This window comes from Somniosus microcephalus, chromosome 18, assembly GCF_052327205.1.
Source record: "Somniosus microcephalus isolate GS21.2 chromosome 18, FLI_Smic_1.0, whole genome shotgun sequence".
NCBI classification, from domain to species: domain Eukaryota; kingdom Metazoa; phylum Chordata; class Chondrichthyes; order Squaliformes; family Somniosidae; genus Somniosus; species Somniosus microcephalus.
Genome location: NC_141004.1, coordinates 58493266 through 58510094, shown reverse-complemented (window position 1 = coordinate 58510094; position 16829 = coordinate 58493266). Strand labels below are relative to the sequence as shown.

At 44.0% G+C, this 16829-nt stretch overlaps 1 protein-coding gene across 1 annotated transcript in view; it reads right to left on the bottom strand.

The window, feature by feature from the left end:
* Positions 1 to 16829, bottom strand: part of apobec2a (apolipoprotein B mRNA editing enzyme, catalytic polypeptide-like 2a) — a 33865-nt gene that overhangs the window by 1392 nt on the left and 15644 nt on the right. Inside the window, exon 2 of the mRNA XM_086011536.1 lies at positions 14518 to 15056. Coding sequence (XP_085867662.1) covers positions 14522 to 15056 — 535 coding nt within the window. The 3' untranslated portion in view covers positions 14518 to 14521. The remainder of the gene's footprint in view (positions 1 to 14517; positions 15057 to 16829) is intronic.

Genomic DNA, 16829 nt, shown 5'->3' with positions numbered 1-16829 from the left:
GCAAAGCATTCTAGACCAGATAGCCACATGTCGATTAAAAGACTATTAGTGCGGACTGCAGCCAACTCATCGCTACCACATAATTAGAAAAGTTTCCATCCTCATTGTGGTCCTGACTGAATAACCCTGGTCTTTCGTATCCCCTCCCCTAGACTGGCTGACCTATAAATACTGGGACAGCTGAAATCGTACAAGGAAATATGAGACCCTCGTGTCATAAAACAATGCAACAAAGAGTAAGGCAGTACAGGATATAGCAATGAAGTCTAAAGCTGTTACCCAGGGCTACTGCTTTAGCCTAGGTGTTTCCCAGTACTATCAAAATCCTTTAGATGGATATTTCTATTAAGTGCCTAAAATGTGAATAACTATTTGCACCAATTAAATTAATTTCTGCTTTCTGAATTTTAGGATTAAGTTCCCTGTAATATTTTGTTAGGATTACTGGAACATTAGGAAATAAAAAGCTGGTGTATCAGAAGAGTATTTGAATTGTGGCCAGTCTCAAAGGACAATTCTATCTACGGTCTACTGGCTAACTCCATAGTTTTTCAGTCACAGAACGTTCATTCAAAATGTGCATTTAGCTAAATTTTAATCTGTCACTTTTGGCAAAACCTTTGGAATGATCTCGTTTGGTGACGACATCGTAAACAGATGCAAAAATATTTTGGCTGGTTGGTGCTTCTAGCGTAAACTGTAAATGTATTCAAAAGGAAATCATCCCAACTTACACAGAATGTCTACTGATAGACTGCAGGCTCCAGCTCCAGGAATCACACGGCTTTCTCATATATTACTGAGCAAATGCCACTCGGTGAGGGGAATTGGGACTTTGGGCGATAGTGTAAAATGGGCGATATCGATTCAACCGTCCGTTGTACATCTCCCAAGTTTCATTTCTATTGACTTCACTGGAAATGAAAATCGGGAGAGGTGTAGGACTATTTTATAAACCTAAAAAATGCAAAACCTTGGTTTTAGGTGTTAACCCATATTTTTGGTTCTCTGAAGGACAATAGGTACTTTATTTGTAGGCTCCAACTCATGCCAATCAGACATGGGAAAGATTTTAACCACTGGCAAGTGTCAAAGTAAATAAGTTCTTACAGATGAATTAATTACATCTTAAATGGCCGAACCATCAACAGGGGTTCATTGTAGAAGTTGTTCAAAATATGCATTGTTTAATAGATTAACAAGTCCTGGGAAAACAACTGGTTTGTGAACACTTGCTCATTAGTATGGAATGCAAACATCTCTTGCATTGCACCTTTGAACTCAATTGAATGGCAGACCTTTATTACAACCTTTTTGCTTGGGAATGTATATCCTACTGACTTTTCCCATGTATTTCATTCAGTTCAGTTTAGTTTCTGGAATTAACATTTGGATTCTGTGGCCTGATACAGGAATTGGGAGGATTTTAGAATTCAGCAAAGGAGGACCAAGCAATTGATTAAAAAAAGGGAAAATAGAATGAGAGTAAACTAGCGAGAGACATAAAAACAGACTGTAAAAGGAAAAGATTAGCGAAAGTAAATGTGGGTCCCTTACAGGCTGAGACAGGAGAAATTATAATGGGGAATAAGGAAATGGAAGAGAAATTAAACAAATACTTTGTGTCTGTCTTCACGGAAGAAGACGTAAAAAAACTTCCCAGAAATAGTGGACAACCAAGGGTCTAGCGAGAATGAGGAACTAAAAGATATTATTATTAGTAAAAAAGTAGTACTGGAGAGGGACTGAAAGCTGATAAATCCCTTGGACCTGATGGCCTACATCCTAGGGTATTGAAAGAGTGGCTATAGAGATAGTGGATGCATTAGTTGTCATTTTCCAAAATTCAATAGATTCTAGAATGGTTCCCACGGATTGGAAGGTAGCAAATGTAACCCCACTATTTAAGAATGGAGGGAGAGAGAAAACGGGAAACTACAGACCAGTTAGCCTGACATCAGTAGTAGGGAAAATGCTAGAATCTATTATCAAGGACGTGGTAACAGGGCACTTAGAAAATAATAATAGGATTGGGCAGAGTCAACACGGATTTATGAAAGGGAAATCGTTTAACAAATCTGTTAGAGCTTTTTGAGGTTGTAACTAGCAGAATAGTTAAGGGGGAACCAGTGGATGTGGTGTATTTGGATTTTCAGAAGGCATTCGATAAGGTGCCACACAAGAGGTTATTAAACAAAATTAGGGCTCGTGGGATTGGGGGTAATATACTAGTATAGATTGAAGATTGGTTAAGGGACAGAAAACAGAGTAGGAATAAACGGGTCATTTTCGGGTTGGCAGGCTGTAACTAGTGGGGTACCACAAGGATCAGTGCTTGGGCCTCAGCTATTCACAATCTACATCAATGATTTGGATGAGGGGACCAAATGTAAAATATCCAAGTTTGCTGATGATACAAAGCTGGGTGGGAATGTAAGTTGTGAGGAGGATGCAAGGAGGCTTCAAGGGGATATAGACAGGCTAAGTGAGTGGGCAAGAACATGGCAAATGGAATATAATGGGGAGAAATGTGAAGTTATCCATTTTGGTAGGAAAAATAGAAAAGCAGAGTATTTTTTAAATGGTGAGAGATTGGGAAATGTTGGTGTTCAGAGGGACCTGGGTGTCCTTGTACACGAATCACTGAAAGTTATCATGCAGGTACAGCAAGCAATTAGGAAAGCAAGTATAAGAGTAAAGACATCTTACTGCAATTATATAGGGCCCTGGTGAGACCACACCTGGAGTATTGTGTACAGTTTTGGTCTCCTTACCTAAGGAAGGATATACTTGCCATAGAGGGAGTGCAACAAAGGTTCACCAGACTGGTTCCTGGGATGGGGGGATTGTCCTATGAGGACAGATTGAGTAGGCTAAGCCTATCTTCTCTAGAGTTTAGAAGAATGAGAGGTGATCTTATTGAAACTTACAAAATTTGTACAGGGAGGTAGATGCAGGGAGGATGTTTCCCCTGGCTGGGGAGTCTAGAACCAGGGGTCACAGTCTCAGAATAAGGGGTTGGCTATTTAAGACAGAGATGAGGAGAAATTTCTTCACTCGGAGGAATTCACTACCCCAGAGGGCTGTGGAGGCTCAGTTGTTGAGTATATTCAAGACAGAGATCGATAGATTTTTGAATATTAAGGGAATCAACGGAAATGGGGATAGTTCAGGAAAGTGGAGATGAGGTAGGAGATGAGCCATGATCTTATTGAATGGTGGAGCAGGCTCGAAGGGCCAAATGGCCTACTCCTGGTCCTATTTCTTATGTTCTCATACTGCCCATGCACAGCATTATATTGTCAAAAGTCAATAAAAGACTTTCATCCACAAGTTTCATAGCAAACTGTGCAAGATATACTATCTAGAAAATGGCATTTTCTATATTTATATTATGATTCTATATATTTTTTTTAAAATATTTGTATCCTCCATGTATTTTAATCTTTTACTGCTTTCATGTAATTAACCTGAACAGTGCCATGTGCTCTTTTTAAATAAATCTGACTAATAGATTTAGCCTGAATGGAATGGTCTGACAGCAGGGTATTTACTGCCATTTGGAGTAGACACAATAAGATGGTGGGCAATGCACATGGTTTCCAGTTCATGATGGGAACAGCAGCGTAGTGGTAATGTCACTGGGCTAGTAATCCAGAGGCCTGGACTAATGATCCAGAGACGTGAGTTCAAATCCCACCACGGCAGCTGGGGAATTTAAATTCAGTTAATTAAATAAATCTGGAATAATTACTGGTATCAGTAATGGTAACGGCAACCATGAAACTATCGGATTGTCGTAAAAACCCATCTGGTTCACTAATGCCCTTTAGGGAAGGAAATCTGCCGTCCTTACCTGGTCTGGCCTATATGTGACTCCAGACCCACAGCAATGTGGTTGACTCTTAACTACCCTCTGAAATGGCCTAGCAAGACACTCAGTTGTAACAAGCCGCTATGAAAAACAATAAAAAGAATGAAACCGGACGGACCACCTGGCATCGACCTCGGCACCGGCTACGGACATGGCAATGATACACCCAACCCAGTCGACCCTACAACGTCCTCCTTACCAACATCTGGGGACTTGTACCAAAATTGGGACAGCTGTCCTACAGACTAGTCAAGCAACAACCTGACATAGTGAAACTCACAGAGTCATACCTTTCAACCAATGTCCAAAACTCATCCATCACCATCCCTGGGTATGTCCTGTCCCACCAGGGGTGGCGGCACAGTGGTACACAGTTGGGAAGGAGTGGCCCTGGCAGTCCTCAACATTGACTCCAGGTCTCATGGCTTCAGGTCACGCATAGGCAAGGAAACCTCCTGCTGATTACCACCTACCACCATCCCTCAGCTGATGAATCAGGACTCCTCCATGTTGAACAGCACTTGGAAGAAGCACTGAGAGTAGCAAGGGCACAGAATGTACTCTGGGTGGGGGACTTCAATGTCCATCACCAAGAGTGGCTCGGTAGCACCACTAATGACCGAGCTGGCCGAGTCCTGAAGATCATAAATGCCAGTCTGGGCTTGCGACAGGTGGTGAAAGAACCAACACGACAGAAAAACCTACTTGACCTCGTCCTCACCAATTTACCTGCCGCAGATGTATCTGTCCATGACCGCATTGGTAGCAGTGACCACCGCACAGTCATTGTGTAGACGAAGTCCCGTCTTCACACTGCGGACACCCTCCATCGTGTTGTGTGGCACTACCACCGTGCTAAATGAGACAGATTCAGAACAGATCTAGCAGCTCAAAACTGGGCATCCATGAGGTGCTGTGGGCCATCAGCAGCAGCAGAATTGTATTCCACCACAATCTGTAACCTCATGGCCCGGCATATCCCTCACACTACCATTACCATCAAGCCAGGGGACCAACCCTGGTTCAATACGGAGTGTAGAAGACAATGTCAGGAGCAGCACCAGGCGTACCTAAAAATGAGGTGTCAACCTAGGGAAGCTGCAACACAGGACTACATGCATGCTAAAAAGCAGAAGCAGCATGCTATAGACAGGGCTAAGCGATCCCACAATCAACGGATCAGATCAAAGCATTGCAGTCCTGCCACATTCAGTCCTGAATCATGGTGGACAATTAAACAACTAACAGGAGGAGGAGGCCCCATGAATATCCCCATCCTCAATGATGGTGCAGCCCAGCACGTGAGTGCAAAAGACATGGCTGAAGCGTTTGCAACCATCTTCAGCCAGAAGTGCCGAGTGGATGATCCATATCGGCCTACTCCTGAGGTCCCCACCATCACAGAAGCCAGTCTTCAGCCAATTCGATTCACTCCACGTGATATCAAGAAACGGCTGAGCGCACTGGATACAGCAAAGGCTATGGGCCCCAACAACATTCCGGTTATCGTGCTGAAGACTTGTGCTCCAGAACTAGCCACGCCTCTAGCCAAGTTGTTCCAGTACATCTACAACACTGGCATCTATCCAACAATGTGGAAAACTGCCCAGGTATGTCCTGTCCACAAAAAGCAGGACAAATCCAACCCGATTATTCTGCGGCGAGTGTCTCACCTTCTGACTCCCCAAAGCCTTTCCACCATCTACAAGGCACAAGGAAGGAGTGTGATGGAATACTCTCCACTTGCCTGGATGAGTGCAGCTCCAACAACACTCCTGAAGCTCAATACCATCCAGGGCAAAGCAGCCCACTTGATTGGCACCCCATCCACCACCTTAAAAATTCACTCCCTCCACACCAGCGTACCGTGGCTGCAGTGTGTACCATCTACAAGATGCACTGCAGCAACTCGCCAAGGCTTCTTCGGCAGCACCTCCCAAACTCGCGACCTCTACCACCCAGAAGGACAAGGACAGCAGGCACATGGGAACACCTCCAAGTTCCCTTCCAAGTCACACACCATCCTGACTTAGAAGTATATCGCCGATCCTTCATCATTGCTGGGTCAAAATCCTGGAACTCACTCCCTAACAGCACTGTGGGAGAACCTTCACCACACGGACTGCAGCGGTTCAAGAAGACGGCTTACCAGCACCTTCTCAAGGGCAATTAGGGATGGGCAATAAATGCTGGCCTTGCCAGCGACGCCCATATCCCATAAACTAATTTAAAATATATATATTTTTTAAATACTCTAATTAAGGAATAATGGTGCAGGTTTAGGCTCATAGAAGGATTGGTTTGCTTGTGGAAGCTGCACGTTTTATGTGAACACTCATAAATAAAGTGTTGGAAAAAAGCCCAAACTGTATCAGAGGCAATAATTTGTTTATTTTAAGTTAATACCTCTTAAAATGGCATTTCACACTATGCATTAGTCATTTTTATGCTAATCTTTGAAGAGTCAAGGCATTAAACATTTTATGAGTGTATTGTTCAATGTCATTCATTGTTGAATTTAATGGATTCACTTGTACTAACACTAAATATTTCATTTTTAATTTATGTTTCTTTTTGTGCTTTTTACAGTAAAAACTGCTAACCATGAATAATTGAGACATTTACTTCAGGGGATTAACCAGGCCATTTTAAAGAGGTATAAAAAAGCTAACACCTTGTGAGGGAATCCAAATTCCTTGCTGTCCATCCAATATGGTGGCCTTGAAATGGTGACTAATCCCAGGTTTTAGGCTATTGTTGGCTCTCTTTGCCTGCCACTGACTCCATGGGTTACAGCAGCACTGCCCTGTGTATGTTTTAGTTCCTAATTTCTATATCTGATAAGAGAATCTGCTTTGTAACTGCTGCACTTTGCAACACTGCTGTGATTTGTTAGAACAAATCTCCATTAGAACATACTGATAGATGAACCTCTTTCTCAAAAGCTCTCATTAAGGTGGCTTGTAAAATATATAAGAGCAGTTGAAAACTGTCAAAGGGACAGTCCCAACCTTGGTCCAATGGTAGCCACCTCACACAATTGGAGTTACTGACCTTCTAAAGCTAAAATGAAACAGAAATAGTTGGTGTTGCTGGAGACACTCTGATGTAATGAAAACTATACATGAAAGGAACAGCTGCTGCTGCTTGGATCAGGTTCTGATATCTTCAACCCTATCCAAGTGTGATCAGCTGCAGGCCAGGCATTATGAATTTCATTCACCAGGCCTACAAATTATCTCGGTTCTGATGAAGGATAATACACACAATGTTACCCTCACTTTTTTTTTTTTACAGGTACTGATGGATCGGCTATGTATTTCTGGCATTTTTTGTATTTGGTTCCATGAATATTAACAGCTTTTCAAGTATTACTGAAAATTTGAAGAATGTCTTGAATATGAAGCCTTCATAAAATGATCCTTCATCCACCTAGTGGTTCACCTTTATCAGATGAAAATGTCACAGAAGTTGAACTTCTGTTTTCTATCAACTCTCATCTTCTTCACTCCTGAATTACAGTTGGCTGCTTTTGCCAAGTCCAAGACCAATAAAGGTGTGATTGGGACTGGGCAGGTAAAGTTGATCGCAGCCAGGTAGCGGCAGGCTTCAGAGCCCTTGACTAGCAAGGGGGAAAATCGGCCAGGGTATCCATTCCTGGTCATTATCCAGCAACCCCTGCTGGAAGTACAGGTTTGTGGACACTGGGAGAGAACAGGACCAGACTCAGCTGTTGCTTTGTTTACTTCAATACAAATTTTACCAGACAGCATGTAACCACTGTTTGGAGACACTCAAGGTGTATAGTAGAAGAATTTGGCTATATTCAGCTACCCTCAAAAGTTTGTCACTATCCTCCGCCTGCTTCAAGACGACATGCAAGCCGTGATCCTGACCAACGGTTCCACCACAGACCCAATTCACATACGAACCGGGGTCAAGCAAGGCTGTGTCATCGCACCAACGCTCTTCTCGATCTTCCTTGCTGCAATGCTCCATCTCACCCTCAGTAAGCTCCCCGCTGGAGTGGAGCTAATTTACAGAACAAACGGGAAACTGTTCAACCTCTGTCACCTCCAGTCCAGATCCAAGGTCGTCCCATCCTCTGTCGTCGAATTACAGTATGCAGACGATGCTTGCGTCTGCGCTCACTCGGAGGTCAAACTCCAAACCATCATCAACACCTTCACCGAAGCGTACAAGAGCATGGGCCTTACACTAAACATCCGTAAGACAAAGGTCCTCTACCAACCTGCCCCCGCCACACAGTGCTGCCCCCCGATTATCAAAATCCATGACAAGGCCTTGGACAACGTGGACCACTATCCATACCTCGGGAGCCTACTGTCAACAAGGGCAGACGTCGACGACGAAGTCCTACACCGTCTTCAGTGTACCAATGCAGCATTCGGTCGCCTGAGGAAGAGAGTGTTTGAAGACCAGGACCTCAAACCCGGCACTAAGCTCATGGTCTACAGGGCAGCAGTGATACCCGACCTGCTGTACGTCTCAGAGACATGGATCATGTATAGCAGGCACCTCAACGCACTGGAGAGGTACCACCAACGCTACCTCCGCAAGATCCTGCAGATCCATTGGCAGGATAAGCGCACCGTCAGTGTTCTTGCTCAGGCCAACATCCCCAGCATCGAAGCTTTGACCATGCTCAATCAGCTCCAATGGACGGGTCACATTGTCCGCATGCCCAATACGAGACTCCCAAAACAAGCACTCTACTCGGAGCTCCGGCACGGCAAGAGAGCCCCAGGTGGCCAGAGGAAATGCTTCAAGGACACCCTCAAAACCTCCTTGAAAAAGTGTAACATCCCCACCGACACCTGGGAATCCCTGGCCCAAGACCGCACAAAGTGGAGGAGAAGCATCCGGGAAGGCGCCGAACACCTCGAGTCTCTTCGCCGGGAGCAAGCGGAAGTCAAGCACAGGCAGCGCAAGGAGCGCACGTCAACCCAAGCACCCCACCCACCCGCCCCTTCAACCACCGTCTGCCCCACCTGTGACAGAGACTGTAGGTCCCGCATTGGACTAATCAGTCACCTGTGAACTCATTTTTAATGTGGAAGCAAGTCATCCTCAGTTCCGAGGGACTGCCTAAGAAGAAAGAAATGAGAAGAAGACTGTTTGGAGACACTCAAGGTGTATAGTAGAAGAAAGGTGGGATGTGATTGAGGTATGTCAAATATTAAATGGTGTTGAAAGGTAAATTCACTTAATTGTCTTCAAATAAGCCAGGAAAGTAGGCCAGAGGACATAAATTTAAATGAGTGAAAAGTAATTTAAAAATAATATTGGGAAGAACTTACTTATTCAAAGAGTGATGGAAAAAAATATCTAGAATAATCTGCATGGCAGGTTAGTTGAGGCAAACATTAGGGTTGTTGAAAGTGCAGTTGGACACTAAGAGGGAGCGTTTACAGCAGCAGATAGATGAGCAGGATGACCTTTCCCCGTCCTAGACTTTACTTATGTCATAATTCAAAATGGCTGCCATGTCCAAACTGCTGCTCAATCAGAAGGCGCCATTTTACAAGTTTAGAAAGCATTCTCAGTATAAAGAGAGATGTCTGAAATGTAAACTCTCCATGCCACTATGTTCTGTTTCCACAGCAACTCTCAGTAGTTAAGAACCCAACACTAGACTGTAGTACCAAGCACATTTTTTTTTAAATTTCAAGAGCTTTCACAGCAAAATGTTGTTTCCTTTTTTCGTAAAATATGGACACTTTGTAAAATTCTAGTAACTTTCTAATGAGGACATTTACCTCAGCAGAGAGAGTGCATTCTCCCAGCTCCCTCTCATACAAGTACTGGCCTTCTGCCTCACTGAGCTGGAGCACAAGGCGGAGTGTCAGGAAGCTGCTCTCAATATAGTTATGAACACCTCTGAGCACTGTTATAAAATTATAATATCCCCTGCAAAAATATGCACAGTGTAACTAGGGGTTTTCAGCATGGTAGAAAAAAATCACACTCAAGTCAATGTTCTGCACTCTGTTTCTCATGTGATGCCTTTAATCCTTCACCAGGAATTGCTCTTACTCCCACCAGTGATAAACCTGCAAGCGCCAATATTTCGCCCTGGCATTATGCAACTCAATGCTCTCAAGTTTGGTAGGAAAAATCTATAACTGCACCACAGTGTGTTTTTCACAATGTAATTACATAACTGTAATATTAAAAAATCTTAAGTCTGTACACACTTCCTGTCCAAAAATATCTCACTTCCTGTTGTTATATTTTTGTCACACTTTTGTGTCAACTTTTTTCCATTCTAAATTTCAATGTCCACATTTATAATGGAAACCGTGTAAACTCGTCACGTCATAATTACATCCTCCTACCAGGGGTGGTGCTGTAGCACCTCAGTTTTGCATTTCCCAGCTCATCACTCTGTACTATAGAGAAACTACTATACTTCCAAAGTGCCTCAAGTCTTGCAATTTAACTATAAGTAATAATATAAAATCAATGTATATAAAAATAAAGACATGTATAATTTTAAAATAGGGACTGAACTTGGTGCATGCACCCTGTTCCAATTGTCCCTCACCCGCTAATCCTATTTCACCTGAAGGCTACACGTGGCCTGGACTCTGTGTGCAATAGCACAGGAAATCGATTAGTATCTCTATAAAACTCTTCAGACTTCCTGTTTGTTGTGCTTATTTCCTGTTGTCATCATTCAGTAATGTACTTGTGACATTGGTAAAGCCTACAAGCAATGTTTCTGCAAGGTCTCGCACAGGCCGTTCACCAGCTTTTACATTGTAAATACCGTGCATGTGTAGAAATTTAAAGGGACTGCGCGTTAAAACAGGAATGGTAGCATAGTGGTTATGTTACTGGACTAGTAATCCAGAGGCCCGGACAAATGATCCAGAGACGTGAGTTCAAATCCCACCACGGCAGCTGGGGAATTTAAATTCAGTTAATTAAATAAATCTGGAATAAAAAGCTAGGATCAGTAATGAAACTATTGGATTGTCATAAAAACCCATCTGGTTCACTAATGTCATTTCGGGGAAGATATCTGCCGTCTGGCCTATATGTTACTCCACACCCACAGCAATGTGGTTGACTCTTAACTACCCTCTGAAATGGCCTAGCATGCCAGTCAGTTCTAACAAACCGCTATGAAACAAAATAATAAGAATGAAACCGGACAGACAACCCGGCATCAACCTCAGCACTGGGATGGACACGACAATGGCACACCTAGCCCAGTCAACCCTGCAAAGTCCTCCTCACCAACATCTGGGGACTTGTGCCAAAATTGGGACAGCTGTCCCACAGACTAGTCAAGCAACAGCCTGGCATAGTCATACTCACAGGATCATACCTTTCAGCCAATGTCCCAAACCCCTCCATTACCATCCCTGGGTATGTCCTGTCCCACCGGCAGGACAGATCCACCAGGGGTGGTGGCACAGTGGTATACAGTTGGGAAGGAGTGGCTCTGGGTGTCCTCAACATTGACTCCTGACCCCATGAAGTCTCATGACTTCAGGTCAAGCATGGGCAAGGAAACCTCCTGCTGATTACCGCCTACCGCCCTCCCTCAGCTGATGAATCAGTACTCCTCCATGTTGAACACCACTTGGAAGAAGCACTGAGAGTACTCTGGGTGGGGGACTTCAATGTCCATCACCAAGAATGGCTCGGTAGCACCACTACTGGCCGAGCTGGCCAAGTCCTGAAGGACATAGCTGCCAGTCTGAGCCTGCAATAGGTGGTGAGAGAACCAACACGAGGGAAAAACCTACTTGACCCCGTCCTCACCAATCTACCTGTCGCAGATGCATCTGTCCATGACAGCATTGGTAGCAGTGACCACTGCACAGTCATTGTTTTTGTATCTTCACGCTCTTCCCTCGGAGAACAATGTGAAGTAGTGGAAGGATCTGCAGGCTGATTAATGGTTTTACATAGGATTACATAGGATATACGGTACAGAAACAGGCCGTTCAGTCCAACCAGTCCATGCCGGTGTTTATGCTCCACACGAGCCTCTTCCCGTCTTTCCTCATCTAACTCTGTCAGCATAACCCTCTATTCCCTTCTCCCTCATATGCTTGTCTAGCCTCCCCTTAAATGCATCTATACTATTCACTTCAACCACTCCCTGTGGTAGCGAGTTCCACATTCTCACTACTCTTTGGGTAAAGAAGTTTCTTCTGAATTCCCTATTGGATTTCACAGAATCACACAGAATCACAGAAACCCCACAGTGCAGATAGAGGCCATTTCGGCCCATCGAGCCTGCACCGACACATATCCCACCCGATCCCCGTAACCCCTACACCAACACATATCCCACCCTATCCCCGTAACCCCACGTATTTAATCCCCCTAACACTAACACTAAGGGTCAATTTATCATAGCCAATCACCCTAACCCGCACATCTTTGGACTGTGGGAGGAAACCGGAGCACCCGGAGGAAACCCACGCAAACACGGGGAGAATGTGCAAACTCCACACAGACAGTCACCCGAGGCCGGATTCGAACCCGGGTCCCTGGCGCTGTGAGGCAACAGTGCTAACCACTATTTCTTGGTGACTATCTTATATTGATGGCCTCTAGTTATGCTCTTCCCCATAAGTGGAAACATTCTCTCTGTATCCACTCTATCAAAATTTTTCAGAATTTTAAAGACCTCTATTAGGTCACCCTCAGCCTTCTTTTTTCAAGAGAAAAGAGACCCAGCCTTTTCTGATATGTATACCCTCGTATTTCTGGTATTGTCCTTGTAAATCTTCTCTGCATCCTCTCCAGTGCTTCTATATCCTTTTTATAATATGGCGACCAGAACTGCACGCAGTACTCCAAGTGTGGTCTAACCAAGGTTCGATACAGGTTTAGCATAACTTCCCTACTTTTCAATTCTATCCCTCTAGAAATAAACCCTAGTGCTTGTTTTGCTTTTTTATGGCCTTGCTAACCTGTGTCGCAACTTTTAGTGATTCGTGTATTTGTCCTCTGAGATCCCTTTGTTCCTCTACCCCACCTAGACTCGCACCCTCCAACTGATAGGTGACCTCCCTATTCTTCCTACCAAAATGTGATACCTCACATTTATCTGTGTTGAACTTCATTTGCCAATTAAATGCAAGTTTATTAATGTCCTCCTGTAATTTGTTGCAGTCCTCCTCAGTATTGACTATCCCCCCCAATTTGGTGTCATCCGCAAATTTAGAAATTGTATTTTTGATTCCAAAGTCTAAATCGTGAATGTAAATTGTGAACAGCAGTGGTCCCAGCACTGAACCTTGTGGAACACCACTACCCACCTTCTGCCACTGTGAATAGCCACCCTTTACCCCTACTCTCTGCTTTCTGTCCTGAACACAGCCAGCAATCCATTCTGCTACTTGTCCCCTGACTCCGCACTCTCTGACCTTGTTCATCAGTCTATTATGGGGTACCTTATTGAAGGCCTTTTGAAAATCTAGATAAATTACATCTACTGCATTACCATTGTCTACTCTTTCTGTTACCGCTTCAAAAAGTTCAATGAGGTTGGTCAAGCAAGACTTTCCCTTTTGAAATCCATGCTGACTATTCATTATTATATTTTTGGTTTCTAGATGTTCTTCTATTTTCTCCTTTAGTAGGGATTCCATTATTTTTCCTACCACCGATGTTAAGCTGACTGGTCTATAATTCCCTGGACATGTTCTATCTCCCTTCTTAACTATAGTTATTACGTTAGCTATCCACCAGTCCTCTGACACTACATCTCTATCTCTTCCCTAGATTCTTTTAAAATGCGTGGATGCAATCCATCCGGACCAGGGGTTTTATCCTCTTTGAGTTTGATTAGTTTATTTAATATATCCCATTTTGTATTTTAAATGCAATTATCTCATCATCCAATGTCATGTCCACTTGTTCTATCTCCCTGGTAAATACTGAATCAAAATCATTATTTAATATTTCTGCCATCTCTCTATCGTTACCTGTGGTATTATCCTGTCTATCCCTTAATGGCCCTATTCCCATCCCAACCTTCCTTTTTTTATTGATGTGCCTATAAAATATTTTACTATTTTATTTTATGTTCCTCGATAATTAAATTTCATAGTTCGTCTTTGCCTTCCTAATTTTTTTTTTTACTTCTCTCCTAATCTTCTCATATTCTCCCTGATCATCCACAGGTCTGACAGGCCGCAACTTGAACTCTCCTTCAATGGCTCTTTATACCTACTTATAGTCCTCCACAGCAGGAGGGTTTAATGGACTCCCACAACCCATACGATGAGGTGGAGGGACCACCCACACTCACTGGATGCAGGGTAAAGTTGGAGTTCTGGTCTCCACTCACCAACATTGTCTGGAGTGAGGTTCAAACCCAACACCTTCTGACTCAGAGGGGGGAATTTCTATCACTAAGCCAAAGGCTCAGTTCCTCTATTCCTGTGAATTCCAAACATGGGCGCAATGGTACAAAATCAATAAGACGTTAACCAAACTGCCAGTGTTGGCAACACCGCTCTTACCTTTCCTTACCTTTTGTAAATCAATAAAATCAAACTGGAGTGCCCACGGCAAAGGCTGCACTGGAAAAAGAGAAACATCCACAGTGTGGCAACCCCCAAATTTGGGAAAATGTCAGAATGTCTCACCTTTCTAGGCATGTTGCAGAATTTCACTTAGTATCCCTTCGTAAAACATGCTGCTGTCTTGAAGGTCCTCCCAAGGCGCGAAAGCCTCCCCCTCGTTTTCGACGTAGGTGTTCCAGCAGTAATTATACTCCGAAGCCTTCATGATCCTCAATCGGCAGCCAGCCGCTTGCAGCTGCCGTAGGCCTTGCTGGATCTCGGGCTCTTCCCACATGAACAAGCGGGCCGTGAAGATGGTAAGGTGAACATTGGGGCACTTGCTCAGTTGCTCAGCGATTTTGGAAGCGCACGTCGCGCAAGGGCTGGAGGACACATGCCAAATGATGGAGTAGCTCAGGCTGCCATCGCACCCCTGGAAGATGTCTGTGAAGAAGGCCTCTTCTGCGTGTGTGCCTGTGTGCTCGTCCTCCACGTATCCCTCCAACCTCTCACACTCCGTGCCCTGTTGCTCTACTGAATAGCACAAAAATGTTTTATTCCTTCCTGAAGAATATTCTACATTTTTGAACTGAAATTTGAAGTAAGAGGATGGCATGCGTTGTCTGGAAAAGAAAGAAGCAGATGTTATTGGACATAGCAAGAATACAATGGTCCGGATTTTGTGGTCAGTCACGAAGTGACGGCGTTTGCCACTGACCTCGAAGAAAGCTGCCCACAAAGATCTAGCGATCTCTGTGGCATCGATTTCACCTTTCCTGACGTTAATTTCATTCTGGTGCCATCTAGTGGGGATCTCAACCGTGGCTAACAAGGGAAATTAGGGATAGCATAAGATCCAAGGAGAGGACATATAATTTGGCCAGAAAAAGCAGCAAACCTGAGGATTGGGAGCAGTTTAGGATTCAACAAAGGAGGACAAAGGGATTAATTAAGAGGGGGGAAATAGAGTATGAGGGTAAGCTTGCAGGGAACATAAAAACTGACTGTGAAAGCTTCTATAGATATATGAAGAGAAAAAGATTGGTGAAGTCAAGTGTAGGTCCCTTGCAGTCAGAATCAGGGGAATTTATAATGGGGAACAAAGAAATGGCAGGCCAATTAAATACATACTTTGGTTCTGTCTTCACAAAGGAGGACACAAATAACCTCCCAGAGATGTCAGGGAACATAGGGTCTAATGAGAGGGAGGAATTGAATTAAATCAGTATTTGTAGGGAAATGGTATCAGGGAAATTCATGGGATTGAAGGTCGATAAATCCCCAGGGTCTGATAATCTACATCATAGCGTACTTAAGGAAGTGGCCCTAGAAATAGTAGATGCATTGCTGGTCATCTTCCAAAATTCTATAGATTCTGGAACAGTTCCCATGGATTGAAGGATAGCTAATGTAACCCCACTATTTAAAAAAAGGCGGTAGAGAGAAAACAGGGAATTATAGACCAGTAAACCTGACATCGGTAGTGGGGAAAATGCTAGAGTCCATTATAAAAGATGTAATAGCAGAGCACTTGGAAAACAGTGACAGGATCGGACAAAGTCAACATGGAATTACAAAAGGTAAATCATGCTTGACTAATCTACTGGAATTTTTTGAGGATGTGACTGGTAGAATAGATAAGGGAGAACCAGTGGATGTGGTGTATTTGGACTTTCAGAAGGCTTTCGATAAGGTCCCGCATAAGAGATTAGCATGCAAAGTTAAAGCACATGGGATTGGGGGTAAGGAACTGACTTGCATAGAGAACTAGTTGGCAGACAGGAAGCAAAGAATTGGAATAAACGGGCCTTTTCCGAGTGGCAGGCAGTGACTAGTGGGGTACCGCAGGGATCGGTGCTAGGACCCCAGCTATTCACAATATATAGTAATGATCTAGACAAGGGAACTAGATGTAATATCTCCAAGTTTGTAGATGACACAAAGCTGGGTGGGCGTGTGTGCTGTGAGGAGAATGCAGAGAAACTCCAATATGATTTGGACAGGTTGGGTGATTGGGCAGATGCATGGCAGATGCAGTATAATGTGGATAAATGCAAGGTTATCCACTTTGGTGGCAAAAACAGGAAGACAGATTATTATCTGAACAGCAATAGATTGGGAGAAGGGGAAGTGCAACGAGAGCTGGGTGTCCTTGTGCACCAGTCGCTGAAGGTAAGCATGCAGATGCAGCAGGTGGTTAAGAAGGCAAATGGTATGTTGGCCTGCATAGCGAGAGGATTCGAGTACAGGAGCAAGGATGTCTTGCTGCAGTTGTACAGGGCCTTGGTGAGACCACACCTTGAGTATTGTGTGCAGTTTTGGTCGCCTTATCTGAGGAAGGATGTTCTTGCCATGAAGGGAGTGCAGCGAAGATTCACCAGACTGACACCTGGGAT